Here is a 20,671-nt window from a genome sequence, read left to right as displayed (position 1 = left end):
GCCCAAACCAAATGCTCCTTAATGCCTGAAAAGTGCTGCTCTTCTAGTATTTCGAACCTAGAATTGCATAACCTTCTTTTTCTCAGGATAGACACAACAGTACTCCTCCTAGCTGCAGTGAACTGGTCCCCTCTTCCACATTTGAAGGGGAATGTGTGAAAAAAAATCCCACACAGAGGAATCAGATCTTCCAACCTGCGAACTGTTTAGCTCATGCAGAAGAGTGCTACGGCTGTAYGTTACGACAGCGGTTCCTCTTGCCCCTTGCACCCACAGGTCTCAGTGCGGCTGCTGTTCCACAGATTCAGGCTCTGATTCTACACTGAACTGCTTAGCAGYACTGCAGAATTTGAGTGCTGTTTCCTGGTGCGTTGGCAGGGGTCTGTGAAGCACCCCGGACCGCCAGATTGTGGTYAGGTGCAAGGGGAGGGCTCTAACACCCCATGTCCACATTTTCCCCTTCCAGGCAGTAGGAACGCATAGACTGTGGGTCACGAGGGAGAGTGGTTTAGCTATGGAATGGGAATGTCGCTCTTCCTACATCTCTTCCCCCCCGAGACCTGTTCACAGTCTATTAGAAACGGGCTCTCAGCTCACTTTGCTTTAGGGGAAGAGGTGCCAAAGAGGAACAAAATTTACTTGTTGCTGAGATTGGGATATCTCCTGGTTAAAATATAATGTTTTCTCCATAGTGGGAATCCTTCAGCTTAAGGGAGTGAAACAAAAGGAGACAAACAAGTTCTGCTGCATATGTAGAGTACATTGCATTACACAGCTGATATACGAACACCTCAGATTTCCTTTCAAAGGTGATAGTCAGGATGCCAAGCTTTACAGGAACATGCATCACCATAAATGTAATTGTGCTTTTTCACAATTAATATGCTCCACTTAAGGAGAACAGAATCTGCCTGAAAGAATCACGTTGCGAGTTTTGTTGTGCCTAAATATGAAGATAAACGGATGGTCAGCTTTAAATTCATCTTTGTGTTGCAGAATCCGATATCCTGGTACTTCTTGGGACTCACTACCTTGTTCATTTACTTCCAGAGAGACTTTATGGATGATCTTTGACAAAACCACCCCTTTAGTCTCACACATTTCAGAAAAATCCGATGTACTCTCGTTAAAGACGTTTGTCATCCCCAGGCTTTCCAGGAGCGGCTTCAGGTCATAATCAGCTTCTATGTTAAACTTTGGAAGAAATACATTCACTTTGGTGTTGGCCATCATGCTAGGATTGGTCCACTGTAATAACGTCTCAGGTGTAAGCGCTTTTTCCAACTGAAATCATAAAGTAATGAAGGAAATTAATGGTCAGTTTCAGGAAAGGGCAGGGGGGAGGAAAAAAGAAAAAAAAACAGTGAGAAAAAAAGATCATTCCTGCAGTTCCCACTCCTGTCAACACCCAAAACCCAAAATCCAAAAGGCAATCTTTGCTTTTTGAATTCACAGTTGGAGCATTCATGTTTGAATTAAGCTCTCAGTTACCTCAGTATATGAATGACTTAATTCATAGGATATGGCCTCCCGGRGCAACTCCATTGAATGTGCTTACTCTGGCTGCTAGTACCTTACAAGTTTATGTTGTGCAATCATCTCTACAACCACATGAAGGAATTAGAGAAAGACAGTCTTGAACCTGGTTACAAAGAGCTGATTGGCACAACCAAAATTTTGATTCCTGGCACTACTGAGTAATGAAACTGCTGGTATTTGGAAAGAAGAAGATTCTACATCCAGAGCATGATCTTGATCAGTCATGCCGCTGTTGAAACAATTTTTTAAAACTGGAGAGTGGGGCTATAGGACTTGAGGCCCTGACAAACTGATATGAAGGAAAGGTCTGGCTTGCATTTTAAAATCTATGTTCTGTAATTACATAAATTACATTAAAAAGTRCCTCACAACTGCAAGGGCAGATTCCTCACGCCTTGGAAATTTAGGGCTAGTAGTAGCAGGTTACACAGTTTACATRATCTGCCTCTTAAATCTTTAAACTTTGAGTAGAGGTGAAAATAATATCTATAATTTTCATAGTGAAATGACATAAGAAAATTTGGTTCTTTAGGTAGTGGCTCATTATTTTTTTGTGTGTTTGTAGTTGCAAAGATGACTCTTTTTAGACATCTCTRACCAAAATTAAAACTTAGAGAAGTGTGAAGTGCAAGAACTCAATAAAATAAACCACTGGTACATGGCWACTGAAAAAAATACGGAGACCTAAGTAAATAAGGTCCACACTATTGAAAATCTGGTAAACATTGCTCTACTRTTTTATTATAGAAAAAAAATTTACTAGAAAAAAATTTAACATGAAAATTAAATCTTTGTGTGAGATTTTCAAATGTTTATACATTCCCACMAGCGCACCATGGGCATCTTCTGCACTTTATAACTGTCTCTGTGCACACCCTGTCTGAAATAATGTCTTGTTCATGACTCCAGAATCAACCACAGTGGAAATGATGATATCATAAATATGACATCAGGAACAGAGGAGCAGAATGAGAAGGTAAAGTCACAGGAAACCTACTTGTTCTTTCCTTCTAAATAGCTTTTAAATAACAAAGACCTTCTAGAAAATCAGCTCATTTTAAGTGGGCTGTTTCCAAGGGAAGCACCGTACCAATTCTATTTTTTTCTCTCACCTGTTCCAAGCCAGTGGTATCGTCTTCGATCTCTTTAGGCAGCAGAATGAGCATGCTTATATGTTTGTTAAGGCATGGTAGCTCAAGGATTGAAACTTTCAAATCTTTTACATAGCCCAGGCAAAAAGAAGCTTCAAGATTCATCATTTGCACTGGTTTAGTTTCAGTCTGCAAAACACAGAGGAAACAACCTAGCATACCTTTTAATTCACAGCTAAGACAGCGAGAGAGAAAAGTTTGTAAGCTTAAGCGGGAGTGGTATGTTGTGCTATCACCAGGAAATTTACTGGCTTTTGTATGTAGTGAAACCAGTGTTGAATCCCTTCTAGAGTGATAGGCGTTGGCACCCTAAACGTTGGCACGTTTCTTTTTTCTGAAGAAAAAGGGGAACAGAATTCTACTGAATACAATTGCAACATACTCTGCCTTAGAAGAGAAACTCGCTTAATACTGGTGGCCCTTCACACCTTTTTCACTGACAGCTACAATCAATACTGTCTCARGGGCATCATATTGCCAGTAAGTGTCAGGAAAAGAGCACATCTCAGCAGTGAAGGCCGAGCCATTCAACATGAATAATTGTCATTTTTATTCAGGAGCTGAAACAGATCAAGAAAAAAAAAAACAGGCTTACCCAAAGMCAGATTTTTTTTTTCATGAATGAAATAAAACAAAACAAAAACTCTTTACCTGATAGGGAAGATCAACTAACTGCTCTGTTCTTCTGGGAACTCCTTTTAAGGCTCAAATTAAGTAGRAAAATATCACTTCACAGAAAAGACTTTGCAGTTTTTTCACTTAAAAATCATAGCGTTAACTTTATCATTTTAAAAACCTTTTTARCTGAAGTTGTTTGCTGATTTGGTAATTTAATAATTTTTTCAGTTAACTCGAGACTCCAACTTTTTTAATGTGTATATATATATAAATGTATTCTTGGAGTATAAAGTCTATATCTCAGAAATATTGTCCAGCTGTATATCTTGGTTTAAAACTGATTCTCTGGTCACTATGTTCATGGCTGGTCACAGTTTTGATAGAGAATCTAAGAATGCAAGGGTAACAACAAACATTTCTCATTTTCTCTTGTCGGGATTTGGTTAATTCAAAGCTAGAAAGCATTTATTTAAGTGGAAACAGTACTCTATTTGTTTTCAAAACTTACCTTGTTAACTTTAAAAGGACATTCTTTGATATCTGCCTCTGGGAATTTCTTCATCCAGTTTGTGACAAAATAAGCTGCATTAACTAGGAGGATCTGAGTCTGGTCATTTACGTTCTCTTCATTCAAAATGTTATCCATTTTACCTGTGGAGATATTTAAGATGGTTGTCAGTACAACAATATATTATCAATATATCAACTGTTTCAGCTGAATATGGAGCCACTGTGCTAAATTAAAATATTTGTGTCCTGTACTTCACAGGTGGAAGATTTTAATTCTAAGGGAAAAATCCAAAAAAAGCACTTAATTCCCTAATTGTAGTTTAATATTTGAAGCAGAATTTGGGATCCAGACTGATCTTCTGAATGACATTTTTTTTCTTGGCTTATGTAGCATGGAATCCAAAACATGTCTCCTGCTTTTATTTACTACCTTAAAGAAGGTGTTGAATTTTCAGTGAAATTCAATAGGTGTAAGAAAGGTATCATTTGTCATTTGGGCAGCAAAACTTGAGGCAAGTTCCAGATTAGCTCCTACTTGCTTCTAGACTGATACATGAGAATAAAATAACCAGAATAACGGGAAATGTTGTTCTGATTACAGTTCATAACCAAATATTGCTATAGCCTTCAAAAACAGCAAGGAATTCTTCTCCTCCCCTCACCCCGTTTTAGACCTATTCAAGCACAGCCATAAAAGACACTGAATTAAGAACCCTGGGGATGGAAGTTCCCTCTTCAGGCATGGATGTGGCATAGACTGTATAGGCAATGCAAGGGTTCCACAAGGCCACCTGCACCAGCTTGGACCTATATTTTCATATTTGTACCACATGAGGGCAACAGATAGCAATCGACCCCAGAGTTATCTGTAAACAGGCTGTAAATACGCTCTCTTTCAGGCACTACATACACACACCAGCTGAGACTGGAACTCTGTCCCCCACAGACTGCGAAGACTGCACCTGGGGACCCTCATGGTCACTGGTGCACCTCAGCCTAGTAGTTAGTGGCTCAGTGGTAGCTTGGGGTAAGTGTTCTCAACCTAACTGGCACAGAAGGCATCTCCAAATAAGAAACACATGTCTGCATGTGGCACACTTGCTGGCAAAATCAGCAAAGCAGCCGGACTTAACAGCCCTGAATTCAGCATCTAGCAAGTACTTGCTGTTAGAATAAAAATTTTAAAGGAAATAGGGCCTTGRTTCAATGTGCTGGTGTCAGATGTTTTTGAAGCTCCACAGCCAAGAGCTGTTGTTCTCCCAGACTGGTCTGCTGAAGTAAAATGCAAACAACTTTCCTTGAGACTTATGCAAAGTATCCAATTTCTGTCTTCCAAAAAGCTGCAGTAGTAAAATTAATAATTGCAGAATATGCTAACATTGCTAATCCTCATTAATTCAAATAATAGGTGTAGTCCAATTACTTTCACTATGTATTTATTTATGAAGGCATTACTAAAGAGATGAGGACAAAGATCTCTTTCTTCAAAGAAGTAAATAGCATCCCCTATGTTAAACTGTACACACCATCAGTTAGCTCGGAAAGAGATTTGTTGATCTTCTGTCGGGTCTCCTCAGTTTTTTCTTTGAACTCCACTAATTCCAGTTCAGATGGAAAAGGCCTCTTTGTAGAGTTGACAAAGTCCTGAAAGACACAAGGAACCAAAGTCATCTTTTACCATGGGGTAGCTAGATAGTTTGTTATTATGGACGGTTATTAAATAGCAGAAGGTGACAATCAGCTGCACAGGTGCATTCAGCAGATTGCTCTGAAGACTGTCTTCAGTCCAGCGGCTTTATATCATCAACTAAAGTACACTGATATTGCAAGAGGGAGCATATTACCACAGTCTGAAGGGATAAAGTAACCCCTGGTCGAAATCCCAGTAAGAGAAAGGACTGAGATAATAGTTCACACCATGTCTGTCTTCACCACCTGCTCTTTACAGCAGGGCAGTTGGGGATTTTATTGCTGTGGATGAGTATTGACATTTGTGTCGTAAATTTTCTGAAATATCACTTTTTAGGCTGAATTTGACCTTACTTGGGGCCCTTTGGAAGAAAAACAGTTTTTCTCAATCTTTTGCCAGCTCTATGAGCATTAAGGCCAAGATAGTGCCTCCTTACATATGTAAAAAAAAATACAGCCTATGCAGTAATTACTTGGGTGTGTGAACTGGACACACATTTGCATCTTATTTTTTTTCCATTCCTTTTCACTCATATTTACAATTCAAAGACCTTGATGTGGCACAAAAGTAATATTGCATTCCAAACCTACTAAACCTACTGACCTCATACATGTTAATGAAAGAATTACAAATGTTGCAACAGTTGTACACCTTGGGGATAAGCAGCACACTCATACTTCTACAAACATTTATGGCAGCAGAGAAGATTATCTTTTTCATCATTATTTGGAATAATGTTGAGATCTCACACCATAACCTGTCAACATGCTGGCCACAAGACTTTTCTGCACTACTTACTGTCTTAGGATTAAGAGACTTTTCTACAAAGAGACGTTTGACCATTTTCAATGCAAAGAAAGAGCTGAGTTTGGAAACATCTGTAGTTACTGTTTGGAACCCAAAAGAAACATCTTTGACGTCTTGTAAATGGAGTACCTGTTAAGGAACACAGTAAAATACTTAGCATCATTTTTTTATTTAAACATTCTTAACAACCTAACAATAAATATTGCTTGTTTATGGCCAGAGCAGTACTGTCTTGTATTTAAGCCAGTTCTTGCTCTTCACTCAAAAGATATTTCTTTATTTGACAGTCTCACRTATATCTAAAGATCAGATCCTGTCCAAACTTTAACCAAATGTATTTCTTTCCTGAGAAATACACAGAAATCAACAGAGTTGTTCATACTGGTAGTAACTTAGTTGRCTACATATCTGCAGTATGGAGTTATAATGTTTTCAGCAAATTCACGTTCTTAACCAAAAATATGGARCTTTTAGGCTTAATAAATGAGGGTCCTAGTTAGTCCTCTCTCTACAATTAGACTGAAGCTTTAAAAATGCTTAACTGATCATCAGATTTTTTGGTTGCTGTGATTGGTACATGACTTTACATGAAATTTCAGCAAAAATTGATCAGATAACTATGTTTGCATGAATAGCCAAAGTATGAGCTGAGGACAAGGGCTGCAGACCCACACACACCACATCACAGCTCTCAGGAATTACAAGCCCCGTTCCAGGGAGTTCTGGGATGACCTAAAACATGCTGCTTCTAGGTATCAGATAGGAAAGGTTCCTGTTGTTTTTAATCAAAAATAATCTTTTTTTTTTTTTTTTTTTTTTTTTAAGAATCAAACATCTAGGCCTACTTGTTATAAGGCTTTTGATGGTGGCTGTTTCATTTAAGGGTGGCTCGCCCAACCCTCCTCACCTTTCTCATATTCCTGCATGAGGCATATCAGGCATTAGCATTGCTTTCATCCCCCAGTCCTGTTTTTTCTCCCCAAATGCTTCAAACCTTTTCAGACATATTAAATTGTTGCATTGCCTCAGCTCCCCTCGGTGTCCTCCCCTCACCTTGCTCACTGGGATCAGAATCAACCAACCTCCCAAGTAYATAACAAGAGCACATTTGTCACAGCCAAACTCCATGATCATTTTTTCCTCTGAAACAACTTTCTCAACTCATTTCTTCCTCCAACTCTTTTGTTTCTCACTACATTAAGGGCAGAAAGCTTTTCTGTCTGCAAATTACAGCTGGGGAGAAAGCTACACTTCCTCTACTCATCTACCTGGAAGAGCTTTTAGCACAACTTTCTTAAATGATATTCCACRGTAAGACTGCCAGTCAGACTTTCTCTGTATCTAGAATTTAAAACCCAAGCATACCAAGCATAAACTCAGGGACAGATAGAAACTAGAAAACACATGCAGAATAAGAATGATGACAAATAAAAACATATCAAGTTCCTCCTTAGTATCTGTGCTCAGCACATTTTGTGTATTATTTGAAAAATGTGAACCATAAATGCAATTGTGCAACAGTACTCTTTGTGAAAGTGTATGTTAACTTATTATGGAAAGGTTCAAAGTAAATTGCAGACACAAGGAAAATGAAATTACAGATTAACAAAGCGCAGATTAAAATTTTGAACTCTCCCACTAAAAGGCCAGTGCTTGAATTTTCAGAGAATGAGGAACGTGGAGTGTGTCATTGAAAGTAAAAAGGGTTAGTTTTTTCTTTTCTTTTCTTTTTCTTTCTTTTCTTTTTTTTTTTTTTTTTTTTTTTTTTTTATAATTTTATTTTTTTTTTTTTTTTTTTTTTTTGAAAAATCACAGAATATTTTGGAATCTCTAGAAGATCTTCTTGGACGTGTTGCTGTACAGCCCTGTGAATAGCACAAGACTCAGTGTAATCTGTGTAATGAGTGGGGGGCATAGAAGGATGTGCTCAGCATACCTTCAGTGAAGGAAGATGCACTCAAGAATGAGGAACTTCTAAAGGAGGGAAAATGAWTTAGAATATATAGAATGTCCTTCAGAGACAGGGAATAATTTGCATATACATGCGTACTGAGTTTGCTTCTCATTCACCTTTAGGTAACTGCAGAAAATGAGGGCACTCTTAGTGAGATAAAAAAAAGAAAAACTATGTAAAATTTTGTGCCTGAAGAGGCAGCAAAAGAGGCTGTGAGACCACCTCCCTGCCCCACAGTGCAGATTTGGTACACTCATCACATCGTGGTGGTGTGATTCTGTGCTGTGGTGTTGAAAACCCCTCTAACACCATGAGCTGCTTGCATGGGGAACGTAGTTCAAGTTGGGACCTCTTCTACTGCATTCGCCTTCTCTTCAGTGTATCACAGGAGAAAGGGGAAAGGTTGACAACAGGCCACCAAGAATGCTCACTGCTGATGGATAAGGACTAAGTTATTTCCAATTCTATAAAGTTTAGACCTTCTTGAACAATTAAAAAACATTATCCAGAAAATGCAGGGATCTGGATTGGAACTTGGAATTACAGTCAACCCTGATTGCTCAAAAGCAATGAGATTTTATGCAGCAGTTGAGAACTCAGCCTACCCCMTGTCACCTACTATCTTATAGACATTTTAGAAAGCTTTTTCTTTATGCCRGTGATTTTCAATCTCTTTTGATATGTGGGGCCCTGAAGTGTGGTCTCTAAGGAATTTCAGATGGACAGTTTACAGTCCGGCATATAAGAAAACCACTGTTACACTGCTATTGCAGCCAGTAGAGTAGTAAAAAGAAAAAATAAGAAAGACATCTGCAACATGCACATAATTTTGCACAAACAGCGAGGATGCTGACAGCCCACCTGTTTCATTTGGTCTGCAGTGTCACCTTTTGTTGCTTTATAGGCCAGAGCCAGAGAAGTTGAGGTACACAGTGGAGCAAAAATTATATTGGCTGTTTTGTCCTTCTCACAGAGTTTTTTGAACATATCAACTGCAAAGGCAGTGTTTGCTAGTTGTAGAGCATCCATCGTCATCCTGAAACAGAAAAGGAAAGAGGGATGTGACTGACAGCGTAATTCCAGCTCCTGCTGGAGTGGTCTCTGGGCAGAGCACTGATTTACTTGCTGAAGAAAAAGGCTGGACACCAGTATGAGAACTGGGCAGCTTAAACCTACAAGGAGAGAATGCAATAGCCTGACTGAACCTGCTCAGCTTCAGAGCACACCGGCAGTTTTTGAGGAACAGGGAAGGTCTCATCCGTGTCTGAGAAAGGTAAATGTGAGTGATTCAGTAAGATTCATCATCTTCAGTGACAGCTGGCAATGCCACGTGTTACAGGGAAACAGTATTCCCAGATGCACTTGAACAAATCTGGGCAGGTCAGGGTGATCCAGGCATATTGAGTTAAACTGGACCAAATGGGAATTTAATCTGTTTTGAATTGATACTCTTTGAAACATGCCAACCTGTAAGATACTTTGCCTATGCTCTGGGCTCCCCTGACACCCAGACATCCCTTTATTAGTCTCTAAATCTTCCYGCTCTCTTACTTCATGACTAATTGTCCGTGAAAGCTTTAGCTTTGGCACATGTCCTTCCTCTAAGGCAGGATTCTCTATTCTCTCTAGTCTTGCTAGAATTCTGCAGAAAGCTGTCTGGTCCCKTTAGCTGAGATCGTTGTATTAACTTAAAGTCACCTAAGTAAATACCATTGTGTACCCAGTCATTGCTTGCTAGGTTTTAACTGCAAATATTTTCCTAGCAGTTCCTAATAYTGCAATTGCTGTACAGTAGTTAGATGACCTATGAAGTCAGGAATGGAAAGCGTAGTGCTCAAGGGATGATTGTTACAGTCAATGCTCTGGGAAAGCTATGGAATATTTTCATCTTCYCATACCATTTTCGAAAAGGTTGAACTGTACTTTGGTGTAAGTACATTTGTGTAGATTCAAGCTAATGAGTGAACAATGGAATTTAARTCAATAGCCTAAGTCTGACGTTAGACCAGCAAGCACGGAAGGTGATCTTTTGGGTATATTCTGGAATTTAACAYTAACACTAACAAGTCCCTCAACATCATGTGTTCTGAAAAGAAGGCAATGTGTTAAAATTTGGGTTAAATAGCTTCTTCAAAGCTGTTGACAGCCAGGAAAAGATAAATACTGTGAGAAACTTCAAAAGAGTCAGGATTTTACACAGGCCCTTAACACTGTCTTCAGCATTTGCTCTCTCCAGGAAAACTGACAATATATTGGAATAAATATAGCGTGGAGGGGGTGATACAAAGATGTGTGTTTTATCTGAACACATGCCTATTCACACTTACATTTCAGGCTCTGCTACCGAAGATCTACAGATTCTATTTTATCTTTCTACTATGAAAAGAAAARTCAGTTATTTCTCCAAAGCATTGTACTGGTAAGAGATTTACCAAGCCTTTGAAAAACTCCTTAAGAACAGGGAGTTCTCTCAAACAACTGACTACTTAACACTACAGCTGTGAAAATTAACTTAGCTGTTTCATATCATTTGCATCCCAGCCAGAAAGGATCTCTCTGGGTGAGAGAAGCAAAATACAGAAGACAGAAAAGGGGAAAAGGAATATATGGGCAGCGAACTCTCTCCAGCAGGATATGTTATCTGACCATTCACTCTCAACGCTGTTTAGAAAGGCATTTTTTAATGAGAAAATTCTCCTATTTGAGTGCACATGCCCTACTGCCCAGCTTAGCTGAATATCCCACATGAATGTACACAGAAGCTATGGAGCAGTCCCTCTGAAGCTGTGGTACTTGACAGTGGTGACTTCCAAAATAATTTGTTTATATATTTTTATGAGAATAACAGAACGGGTGCATGCTTTGCCTTCAACGAAGTAGAAAGAACTCTTTCATTTACTGGTGGGGCTTGTTTGATTAGAGAGGGCTTTTTACAAAATAAATGTCTTTAGTTTTACTGTAATTCACTTCCCTATATATTCTTGGATAAGCCTCTGGTTTATTTGGTTCTGAAGATCCTGCATAAAAGGTTACTGAAATGCACTGCRCAATTTAATTAATTAAAAACAGTGTACTGGCATCAAGGCTTTTCAAATCCATGTTTGAAAAGAACATCTAGATGGCACTGCATTTCTGCAAAGCACTCTCTCTGTTGGTATTAACATCAAACTATTTGCTAATGAATCCCCTCCCATTGTAAAAAAGTAATTCATTTTGATGAGGGAAATAAATTGTTTCACTGAAAAAAAAAGTTATTCCCACTTAAAAGAGGATGAAGGAGGATGCTTTACAACATCTGGACATTTTTCAAGAACACTTGTATGTGGTTTTTTTAAGTCATAGTGGCAGGATATGACCACGTTCTACTAATCTTGACAGCAGCTTCGGAAAGAGAAATTCTCCACCTGAGATTCCATTCTACAGTGTCAGTATGCTTCAAGCTGGTGTTAGACTAAGATCCAAGAAACTCCAGGTATCTTGTGGAATATAAAGCAGAGAACTAAATGCCACCACCACACTGCAACTGTCTATCTCATTCCCACAGTCTCACTTTCTTGCACACGAGAGTAATTAATTGCTAGAAAAGCAAAATTTGCTAGAAATTTTGGGCTAAGCATTTAAAGAAGGAGAGCTTTGAGCAGAACRGTGGCAAAAAACAGTTAAAACCAATGTAAAGACCGGTAACTGTTKTTTAGAGAGTAACTTGGAACACCAGGGACAAAGAAGCAAATGTAAAATCTTCCTTTAAAATGCCTCTCTGCACTTGGTCATCACAGACATGCACCTTTGTGCTTATGTATRAGTTAAATATTGCAAATGAACTATTTTGCATAGGTTATCTTATTTTTCCCCATTAACTTGACCTTTGAAGAGTCATTCACACATAAGCACACAATATATGTGCATACTTTGTCTCCTCTCTCATCAGCTAAAATCAGAATGTGCAGATCTGGGGCAAGTACCAACTTCCCAGGCATTTCTTCCTAAGAAGTTGTTGGAAAAAGTCCAAGGAACCAAGAAGAATTTGTCATTAGACACTTACAATCTTCACAAAGACTGAAATACACAAAATCTCACAATGCAGAATGACAGAAGAACTTACTAGTGGAGTATAATATCATACTCTAGTGCTGACTGGCCTAATATTATTCCATCTGGGCTTATAGCCTAACCTTACAGACTAAGAATCAATATGCAATCATACTCTTTTGAAAACACTTATTGTTTCACTCCTTCTACTACAAATACTATGCTGACATTCTACCAGTAATATTTTCCGTTGTGTTGGCAAATGGACCTACTGTTATTTTAAAATGTGTATGTGCTAACTGTGTTTTGCTCTCTCGGGTTGCAAGAAATTAAGAGTACAGAAATCAAATACGAAATCTTGCAAAACTGAATAAAACTCTTCTTCCTTACATCAGTGAAAAGCTGTAACATGACTTAGAAACTCTCTTCTTCTGTCCTCACTGGTAGCTCTGATATTGTTTATTGGATTATATTCTCCTAGGTTTTAATGTTCTTCTTCAGAAAGGAGTATCCTTTACCTTAGCTGAAAACTCAAGATATTTGATGACGAACCTTTCATTTACTCTTTGTTCATCCAGTAACTGCTGATATTGTTTTAGCTTCTTTTGTGCAGAGTAAAACTGGTTCTAGTAGTGATAAAGCTCTCCATTTTTATAATTTCTTTCTTTTAGTGCTACAGTAGAAAAAATGCAGAATCAGGGCATTTTATTAGAAGAAAAAGCTCAGTTTCATCTGTATTCTTGAGTGCTGGGCTGGATAGCAAAGAATAATCTCTATTCCATCATCTTTTTCAACTGTACCTGGTCAGCCAGAGTATTTAGTCTCTATTTATTAGTGATGTATGCTATTCAGAGGCTCATGATATTCATATTCTAGAAAAGAATTTACGGTATTGTATATTATAAAATCTTGAACCTCTTTAAAGCATTGAGAGTCCCAAGGCTTGAGAGATCATTAAAGCAAACTCCTATTAAGTGAGAGGGACTGAGACTCCCATCAGGAGGAAAGCCCATTAGCTGCCCATTAGCAGCCTTAGAAACCAGACAGGGCTCCTGAGTCAGTAATCACGGGGAACCCTCAAGCAGGGAGGAGCCAGAAAGWTGAAAAAGAAATCTGAAAAGGGGTTGCAGCATGGATTCTTGCTGAGTCCCTCCTTTCCCAGGAAAGAAGTATGTCAGCACTTTGACAGAGGCCCCCGGCACTGTGGCATCTTCCAAGCACAGGTTGCTTGTGATCCACCCAGCTTTGCTTAAACCTGTGGCTAGGCCAAGGTGYTATAGAAGCAACTTCAAATACCATAAAGGCTATAGAACTGGTAGAGGAAAAACTGATTTATGCTTGTTTTTTGGTATAAGACACCATTTTTTGCTTAGTCATTAATGAATGCAACAAAAGGAAAACAGAAAGGCTTTGTTTGTTTACTATGAGAAGAACTAAATATAGCTTACCCTTTAAAACAATAATCAGGAAAATAGCAATACCTGTGTGGAAACCTGACAAATCAGGTTAGCTATATGGTAGGGATAAYCTGATGGTGCAGAACAAGTATTTATTTTATTCTTCTCTAGGTTAAGAAGTCCTTCTGGCAGAACACATCTTGGAAGTAAAGTATGGAAAGTGTTGGCTAGCTGATGCCCAGGTTGTGCACTGGTTTTACAGCTTAAGAGCTGCGAGTGAAAGCCCCGCAGTCACTTCAGTTTAAACAAAATTTCCACTGAGAGGAGAAATGATATGAAACAACCCACATGCTCATTTGACAAATGAGGCATGAACGTTCAAAACTAGTTCAAGCTCCTGCACTTAACATGACCCCAGTTCAGCTTTTACTAGAAATACAAAGGAAAATATATAATATTTTATTATTATATATATATAATATATATAATATATATATATTATATATATATATATAAATATATATATATATATTTATATATATATAATATAATATATATAATATATAATATATAAAGGAAATATGAAAACATAGGAAAATATAAATAGGAAACAGAAAAAAAGGAAAATATAAAAGACACAAAATATAAAGGAAATGGAAGACTTGTGGGCCTTTTCTTCTAAACGAATGGCAGCTAACAAGCAGACTATCTGGTTATCTAATAAGGACACAGTCTCCTCTGAACAGACATTTCTCTAAGAAACACAAAACAYGAAACTGATGGTTTACTAATGTGGGCTCAGTGAATCTTACATAGTTGCGGAAAAAGCACTGTCAGCAATAGAGCARGTACAGTCACTCCAAAAAAAGAAAAGACAGAAAGTAACTGCCAGAATATGCTTTGTTGTACCTGAATAACCAGTGAATTCTTCAAGTAAATGGTCACAATCAAAATCAATTGATAGTTAGTAGATCTAAGTTCCTGCCCTTCACTTTAAGTAGGTGAAGATTAGTTACTTGATCAGTAAGTCAAAGCAAGCAGAGCAGAGCATACACACCCCTATAGAAAATGAGAGGAATACTCCTCTGCAACAAAGACTTCTAAAACTGCCTAAATTCTATGTAGACACATGGAACATGTTCACAAAATCATATACATCCTGCTTTTTGTCATACATGCCAAACAATTTGCAATAGACAGTAGGAATTACAAAGATTTTAATAATTCCTAGTGTATTTGCAATCTCAACTGCCAAAACCTATTCATCATTGCAAATAATCTTTTGGGGGGAAGGAATGTAGCATGATAAATATAGCAATTCTGGAATGAAAGCAAAATGTTCTATAAAACCATTTGGGAGGTCTTTGGAATGCTCTCCCATATGCAGATAGGGCATAAAAAATGTRTTATTTCATACAAGTTTCCTTATCCCACTCCCTTTACGGAACTATGTTTCATGATGGAGATTTGTTAACTACTCGTTAGGTAATAACTAAAGTATCAGGGGGAAAAAGAAGCTGTACTTACTTTGAAGGCTATAATCCTGGTAAACAAATCAATGAAATCAGCACAGCACGAAGAGCTAGCTACTTGTGGTGAAACTTTGCCGACCAGAAGAATCTGTTAGCTCTCCGGCTCATCGACACCACTCCCACTTTCCCAATCCTAATTTGTGTGCATGCGCTCTCTCTCACTCTCGCTTTCTTTCTTTTTTTTTTTTTTTTTTGTGCCTTACTCATTCTTCATACCAGCTCCTACTTCAGAAGAGCAAAATGATTCACACCAGAGTTGTCCTTGCAAGCCCAGCTGCTGACTGCAACAACATGCTCCAGCAAGAAATAGCAGCCTTTGTATGTTGCCTTCAGCAAGTGCACTACAAAAGGCACCAGACAAAAAAGAATGAAGACTCCAGAAGACAGAGTATAGGAGTGAATGGGCAATTAAAAGATCTGAGCAAAAACAGTGCTCCAGGTTACATTGGAATCAATGCTATTTGTAGAAAATTGTAATTGTGAAAAACACACTTAGGAAGAAATTCATAATATGTAAGAGTGTATGGCTGGGCACTTTGCATCTGTGCATTAAGGCAGTGTCTCACTCTCTCTGTAAGGGGTGTGTGTGTACATTTGGTTGCCTTAAGAGCCCAAGGCAAGACAGGAGCTAATCCTCAAGGAAAAGTATCTGTCCTTCTTGCTCCTCTGAAGAGAGAGCTTCCTCCATCAGGAAGCCAGGCTCATCTACRTAGGAGTAGACTTCCCCACTCAGTTTTCTGGCCCTCTGCTAGCTGTCCCCAAAAGTCTGAGGGGAACAAAAGACTGTGGCTCCTCTCTTTAACCTCCAGGATGGGGAACATGAGAACCCACAGGCCAGGACAAGCCATGGCTTCATGTTCTACTGTCCGCATTCCTACTGATGAACATAAGGGGAGGAGGGAAGAAGAAAAGGAGAGGAAGGTGTGAAGATGCAGCCTGCCAGGTCTGTTTTTATTTGAAAGATGCGCTCRGTTCTTGGCAAGGAAAAAGTGGCCTACCTCTGCTCTACCACCATTTCTCTTGTCAGCAAGTCTAGCTGCCTGCAGCAGGGATCAGCAACATGGCTACTGTGTGTGTTTAATCCACATGAGGAAAGGATGTGCCATTTCACCAGATAGTGAAATTAAAAGCTTTATGCTTTGGCATAAGTGAATTCATATAAACACAGAGTGTGGACATTTTTAAGCAATTAAAAGAAGATACAGGCCAGTTTGGTAAACTGTGTGATCTGAGCAGGAAGGCCATCATTGTTATGTATCTTATTGTGTCTTCAGGAGGAGAAATTCTGATGAAAATCCACAAGAATGTTAGCTACCAGAATCTTTTCAACTGTCTGCAGGTAATCTAAAGCCAATACATTGCTGTCCCTGCAGGAGCAAACGTTCCTTCACACTCAAGTCTACAAATATAGCCCACTATGAAGTGATTTAGGAGCTTTCCAGATAAACAGCAGAGTGGACAACTGCTAGATTCTCTTTATAGAGACAGCACAAATCATCAGATCAATTCCCTTGATAGTGATGGGTGGGAAATACAGGTGGGTAAGTACACAGATTTGGCTTACTCTGGGCAGTGAAACAGTGGAAGAACTCTATTTTGCCAAAGTACATAAACATCATTTAACCTCTACAAGATTACTTCTCCATGATAAGCAAGATCTGGCACTGTGCAGCTGTACAGAATCCTTTAACCTGATGTAGTTACTACTGAGAAATTTATTATTTCTTCTGTGGTGCCATGAAACTAATAGTCACTGCTGGAATTGCGATGCATTCAAATGAAGGGATGCATACTGGTACTGATAACAGAATGGCTCAAAAGGCAGTCCGACTACTTCTTAAAATTCATATTTTGGGTTGATTTGCTATGAAGGCTAGAAAGTAAGGCTATGAAAGTAAGGAACTTCTTTATATTAATGTTTATGGGCATGCCAGGCTAATTGGGTCATGTATATGGACCAATGAGGGAAAATTGCAAAACCAAAACATTTTACCTTGAAAAGCAGAAGATGTTTAACTTGATGTACTCAGAGTTTGCAGGAGACAAGAAGGAAAGCTTGCTTCCCATCCTAGAATGCTCTTTCTCATTCTGACTGACTGACACTTGGCTGCATCATCTCCTGTATTCACTTTGAACGAAGTTAGTCTTGTTCAGTTTAACCTTGAAGTATTTTCAAGGCACACCTACAATAACCAGTATTTCTGTCACTAAGTTAAAAATTAATAGCTTCAGTAATGGGATTTTTCCTCATCATAAAGTCAAAACTATTTTATCTCTCCTGTAACTTGGAGATCTCCTTTCTGACATTATCTCAAAGGATAAGTTAGAGAATAAAAAGGTAGAAACAGTGGGTGTGTGATACAGAATAGTTTGGTTATTAAAAACTGAATCCTCATAAAGCAGACAAGTTACAGTCTACTAACAAAGCAACAGTTGAGCTTTTGTCTCCCTTTTCCAGGTCACAAACATTTTCAATAGCTCAATGAAAGATACAAACTAATGCTTTACTGGGCACTAGGATCCAGCAAATACGTATAAAATATATACGTCCTCATCTATGAATCAGCAAGCTAGACATGCTTCACTGTGGAAGAGCTGTGACTTTCCTGTTACTCAGTCAGCGTTGTGCCCTAGATCCCTTGACTCTCCCTGCCACTCCCTCCGAACACCACCCAGGAACTTCGTTCCTACACGCTACCTGAAAGAAAACAGACTTCTCTCCTCCCTTTGAACAAGCTTTATTTGGAAAAAAAAAGGGGGGGGGGGTAGGAGGAGGAAAAAAAACGAAATAAATACTCCTGCTTCTTCAGTGCGTCATAAACTATTTCAGAGATTCAAAGCGTCTATTACAGTCTTTTTTTTATTTTTAATTCATTGATACTCAGGGTATATCTGATTGCAATTAATTCTATTATGCTCTGGAGAGCACATCAGAAATCACCTGCAAATTGGACTGAATAGAACAAACTGGTGCGTATTTTTATGCCATCCAGCCCTGAAAGGTACAGCATTTTTAAATTCAGTTGCAGCTTTCATAGTAAGTTCTGGATCTTGCAAGAAAGTCAGTAATAGGAAGTCATTTTTATGCCTTTAGTTTGATTTAACAACTTTTTAACCAAACTAGAAAAACTCAGAGTAAAATTGCAATGTCTTTAAATATGTACACACAGCAGAACTTCTTGTATTCCTCATGTAACATGGGTCTATGTTACTGCTAAGGAATAGGAATAAACACAGTCACAAATATTTTCCAATTTATTAACACTAATAAAGATCAGACTGACAGTTATAAAACATAAAATTTAATTTGCAATTAAAATAACACCTACAGTACGAAAGTGTTATTCTATGGTTCCACTGAAAGAGGCATAAACCGAACAGTAACCTGCTAGCCCTCTATTTTTTCCCTTTCTTCCCACGGCATTTGCACTGATATGCGTAAAGGGTGGTGTCAGACAGCAACATACCAATTCAGAACATACGGTCGTAATTCAGTTTTCTTTAGATGTGTCTACTGACGTAGAAGTATTACTCACCAGTAATTAATTCTAACAACAGACAGGAAATTAATTTTTCATACTTACACGTGCTCACATCATCGTTTGGTTTTCCTAGTAAGGTTATTTTGGTTTGGAGCAAACATTTCATTGGAAAAAAATTGAAACAGACCATCAAACAGCTGACAACTTTCAATCAGAACAAAGCCTTTAATGTGGCAAATAGAAACGGAATGATCCCATGTGCTGGAATTGGCTCATTTACCATCTGACCATTCTCCATTCAGACACTGCTCCCAGTACTTAGCACTTGGGATAATGCTTGATGAAATACAAATAAATCAGCTTAATAAAGGCCACAGACATGAAGGACTACTTGGGAGAACCTGTGGAAATAGCCTCATAATATAATTAGGAAATATGAAAGAACTTCCATGTATGTAAAAAACACAAAAAAAGCATGACACATATTAATCTGAAAGTTTATCTTTTTCTCCACTGTAGAAATGACTAAGATCAACTTCTACAAAACAAACAGAGGGACAATGCTTTGAGTTAACTGCTTCTGACTGATGATCTGCTCTTGACAGGAAGAAGAAAGTTTGAATCCACCCCTGTGAACACAGATAGTTCAGGGTGCCATCTCGTGGGAATACTGATAATAATCTTTTTCCTTTGTCACTGGTGCTGGCAATTACTGCACCAACTTCCTTTTGCCGGACTGTAACTGCAACTCTAAACAACCTGCTGCTTGACCCAGAAAAAAATGGAAGCAAACTCAGGTTTGTCATGTTTCCTCAGTCATTTTTTTTCCATCTAATAAACTTTCAAATCTTCGAGTTTTGGCAGCTTCAATGCACCAAAGTGCCTCTCTCTTTAGTATTGCTTACATGACTGCACTCGTGTTATTGAGATCATTTTACCACTGGAATACGGTTATTATTTGAAAATGCTTTCTGCACATATCCATAATTTATTGTTCTGATGATCTGGGGAGCACCTTGACTAGTAAGTTATTGGCAGCATAAAAGTCAATCAGTAAGTAAGTTCTGAAATGAGCATAGGAACATTTTTCAGAATTATCAGGAACTCTATTGCCTAGCATAAGAAAGCCTGCATGCACGAAAGGGTTGCACCTGTAAATAGATCAATGTGTGAACTTTACTCAGAGTTTGAGCAGTTTCTGGAAGAGATTACATGATATGACTGCCCACCATAGCAGACCTGGACTCTGACACATAGCTTCCCTTCCAGGTCTGTGTTTGTATTATTCCCTTTTGTGTTTCTCTGTTATGTACAAAGGGAGGAGATGTGAGAATCGGGAGACTTTTTTTCTTGTTTCTTTTATCCACTGTCATCATCAGATGAGTCATTTTCTTCCATGATCTGAGTAGTTGTGAGTCTGAGTGATTAATGTGGGTAAAGGTATACACCTTCCCTGAGTTATTTAGTGCAGTTTCACAGTCAGAACATCTGTATTTTAAAGAAAAGAGCAGTTTAGAATCAATATTCACTGAAACTTTCACTAGAAACGGGCCTGCCTCTACAGTGTACATTTTCTTCAGTTGTGTATTTCTGGTGGAGGACAGAGAGAAGGCCTTTGCTTATCCTTGAACACAGCTAAGATGAGTTGTGAACATGTTGATTCTTGCTCCTCCAGTTGGTATTTGGCAGATCTGTTAAATACAACAAAATCACCATGTGCATTTTACGCCTTGCTTGAAGGAACACACCCTGCACATTCATCTCTGTATGATCAGTGAAATGCACAAGTTATATCTGGAACCAGTCTTGACTTTCAGATGTAAAATTTACAAAAAATGGGCCAAATCCTCAGTTAGTGTAAACTGATTACCTCCTTTGAAAGCAAGGGAGCTGTTCCTGTACTCAGCTGTTGGTATCATGACATTTCGTAACACCAACAATCAGAGACATTCAGACTTGCAT

At 38.5% G+C, this 20,671-nt stretch overlaps 1 protein-coding gene across 1 annotated transcript; it reads right to left on the bottom strand.

Moving 5' to 3' along the window:
• Positions 1-874: 874 nt before the first annotated feature.
• SERPINB5 (serpin family B member 5) lies at positions 875-15,322 on the bottom strand. The gene is made up of 7 exons (XM_085323750.1): positions 15,223-15,322; positions 9,131-9,305; positions 6,307-6,444; positions 5,345-5,462; positions 3,817-3,959; positions 2,652-2,819; positions 875-1,284 (listed from the first exon to the last, which is right to left on the bottom strand). Exons 2-7 carry the CDS (start codon positions 9,302-9,304, stop codon positions 892-894), a joined length of 1,134 nt encoding a protein of 377 aa, XP_085179876.1. The 5' UTR covers position 9,305; positions 15,223-15,322; the 3' UTR covers positions 875-891.
• Between the last annotated feature and the right edge of the window lie 5,349 nt (positions 15,323-20,671).

The sequence above is a fragment of the Rhea americana genome, unplaced genomic scaffold, assembly GCF_003343005.1.
Source record: "Rhea americana isolate MKP2758 unplaced genomic scaffold, rheAme1 scaffold_87, whole genome shotgun sequence".
Classification (NCBI taxonomy): Eukaryota; Metazoa; Chordata; class Aves; order Rheiformes; family Rheidae; genus Rhea; species Rhea americana.
Note: the sequence above shows the minus strand (reverse complement) of the source record. Positions and strands in the feature narration are given on the sequence as shown.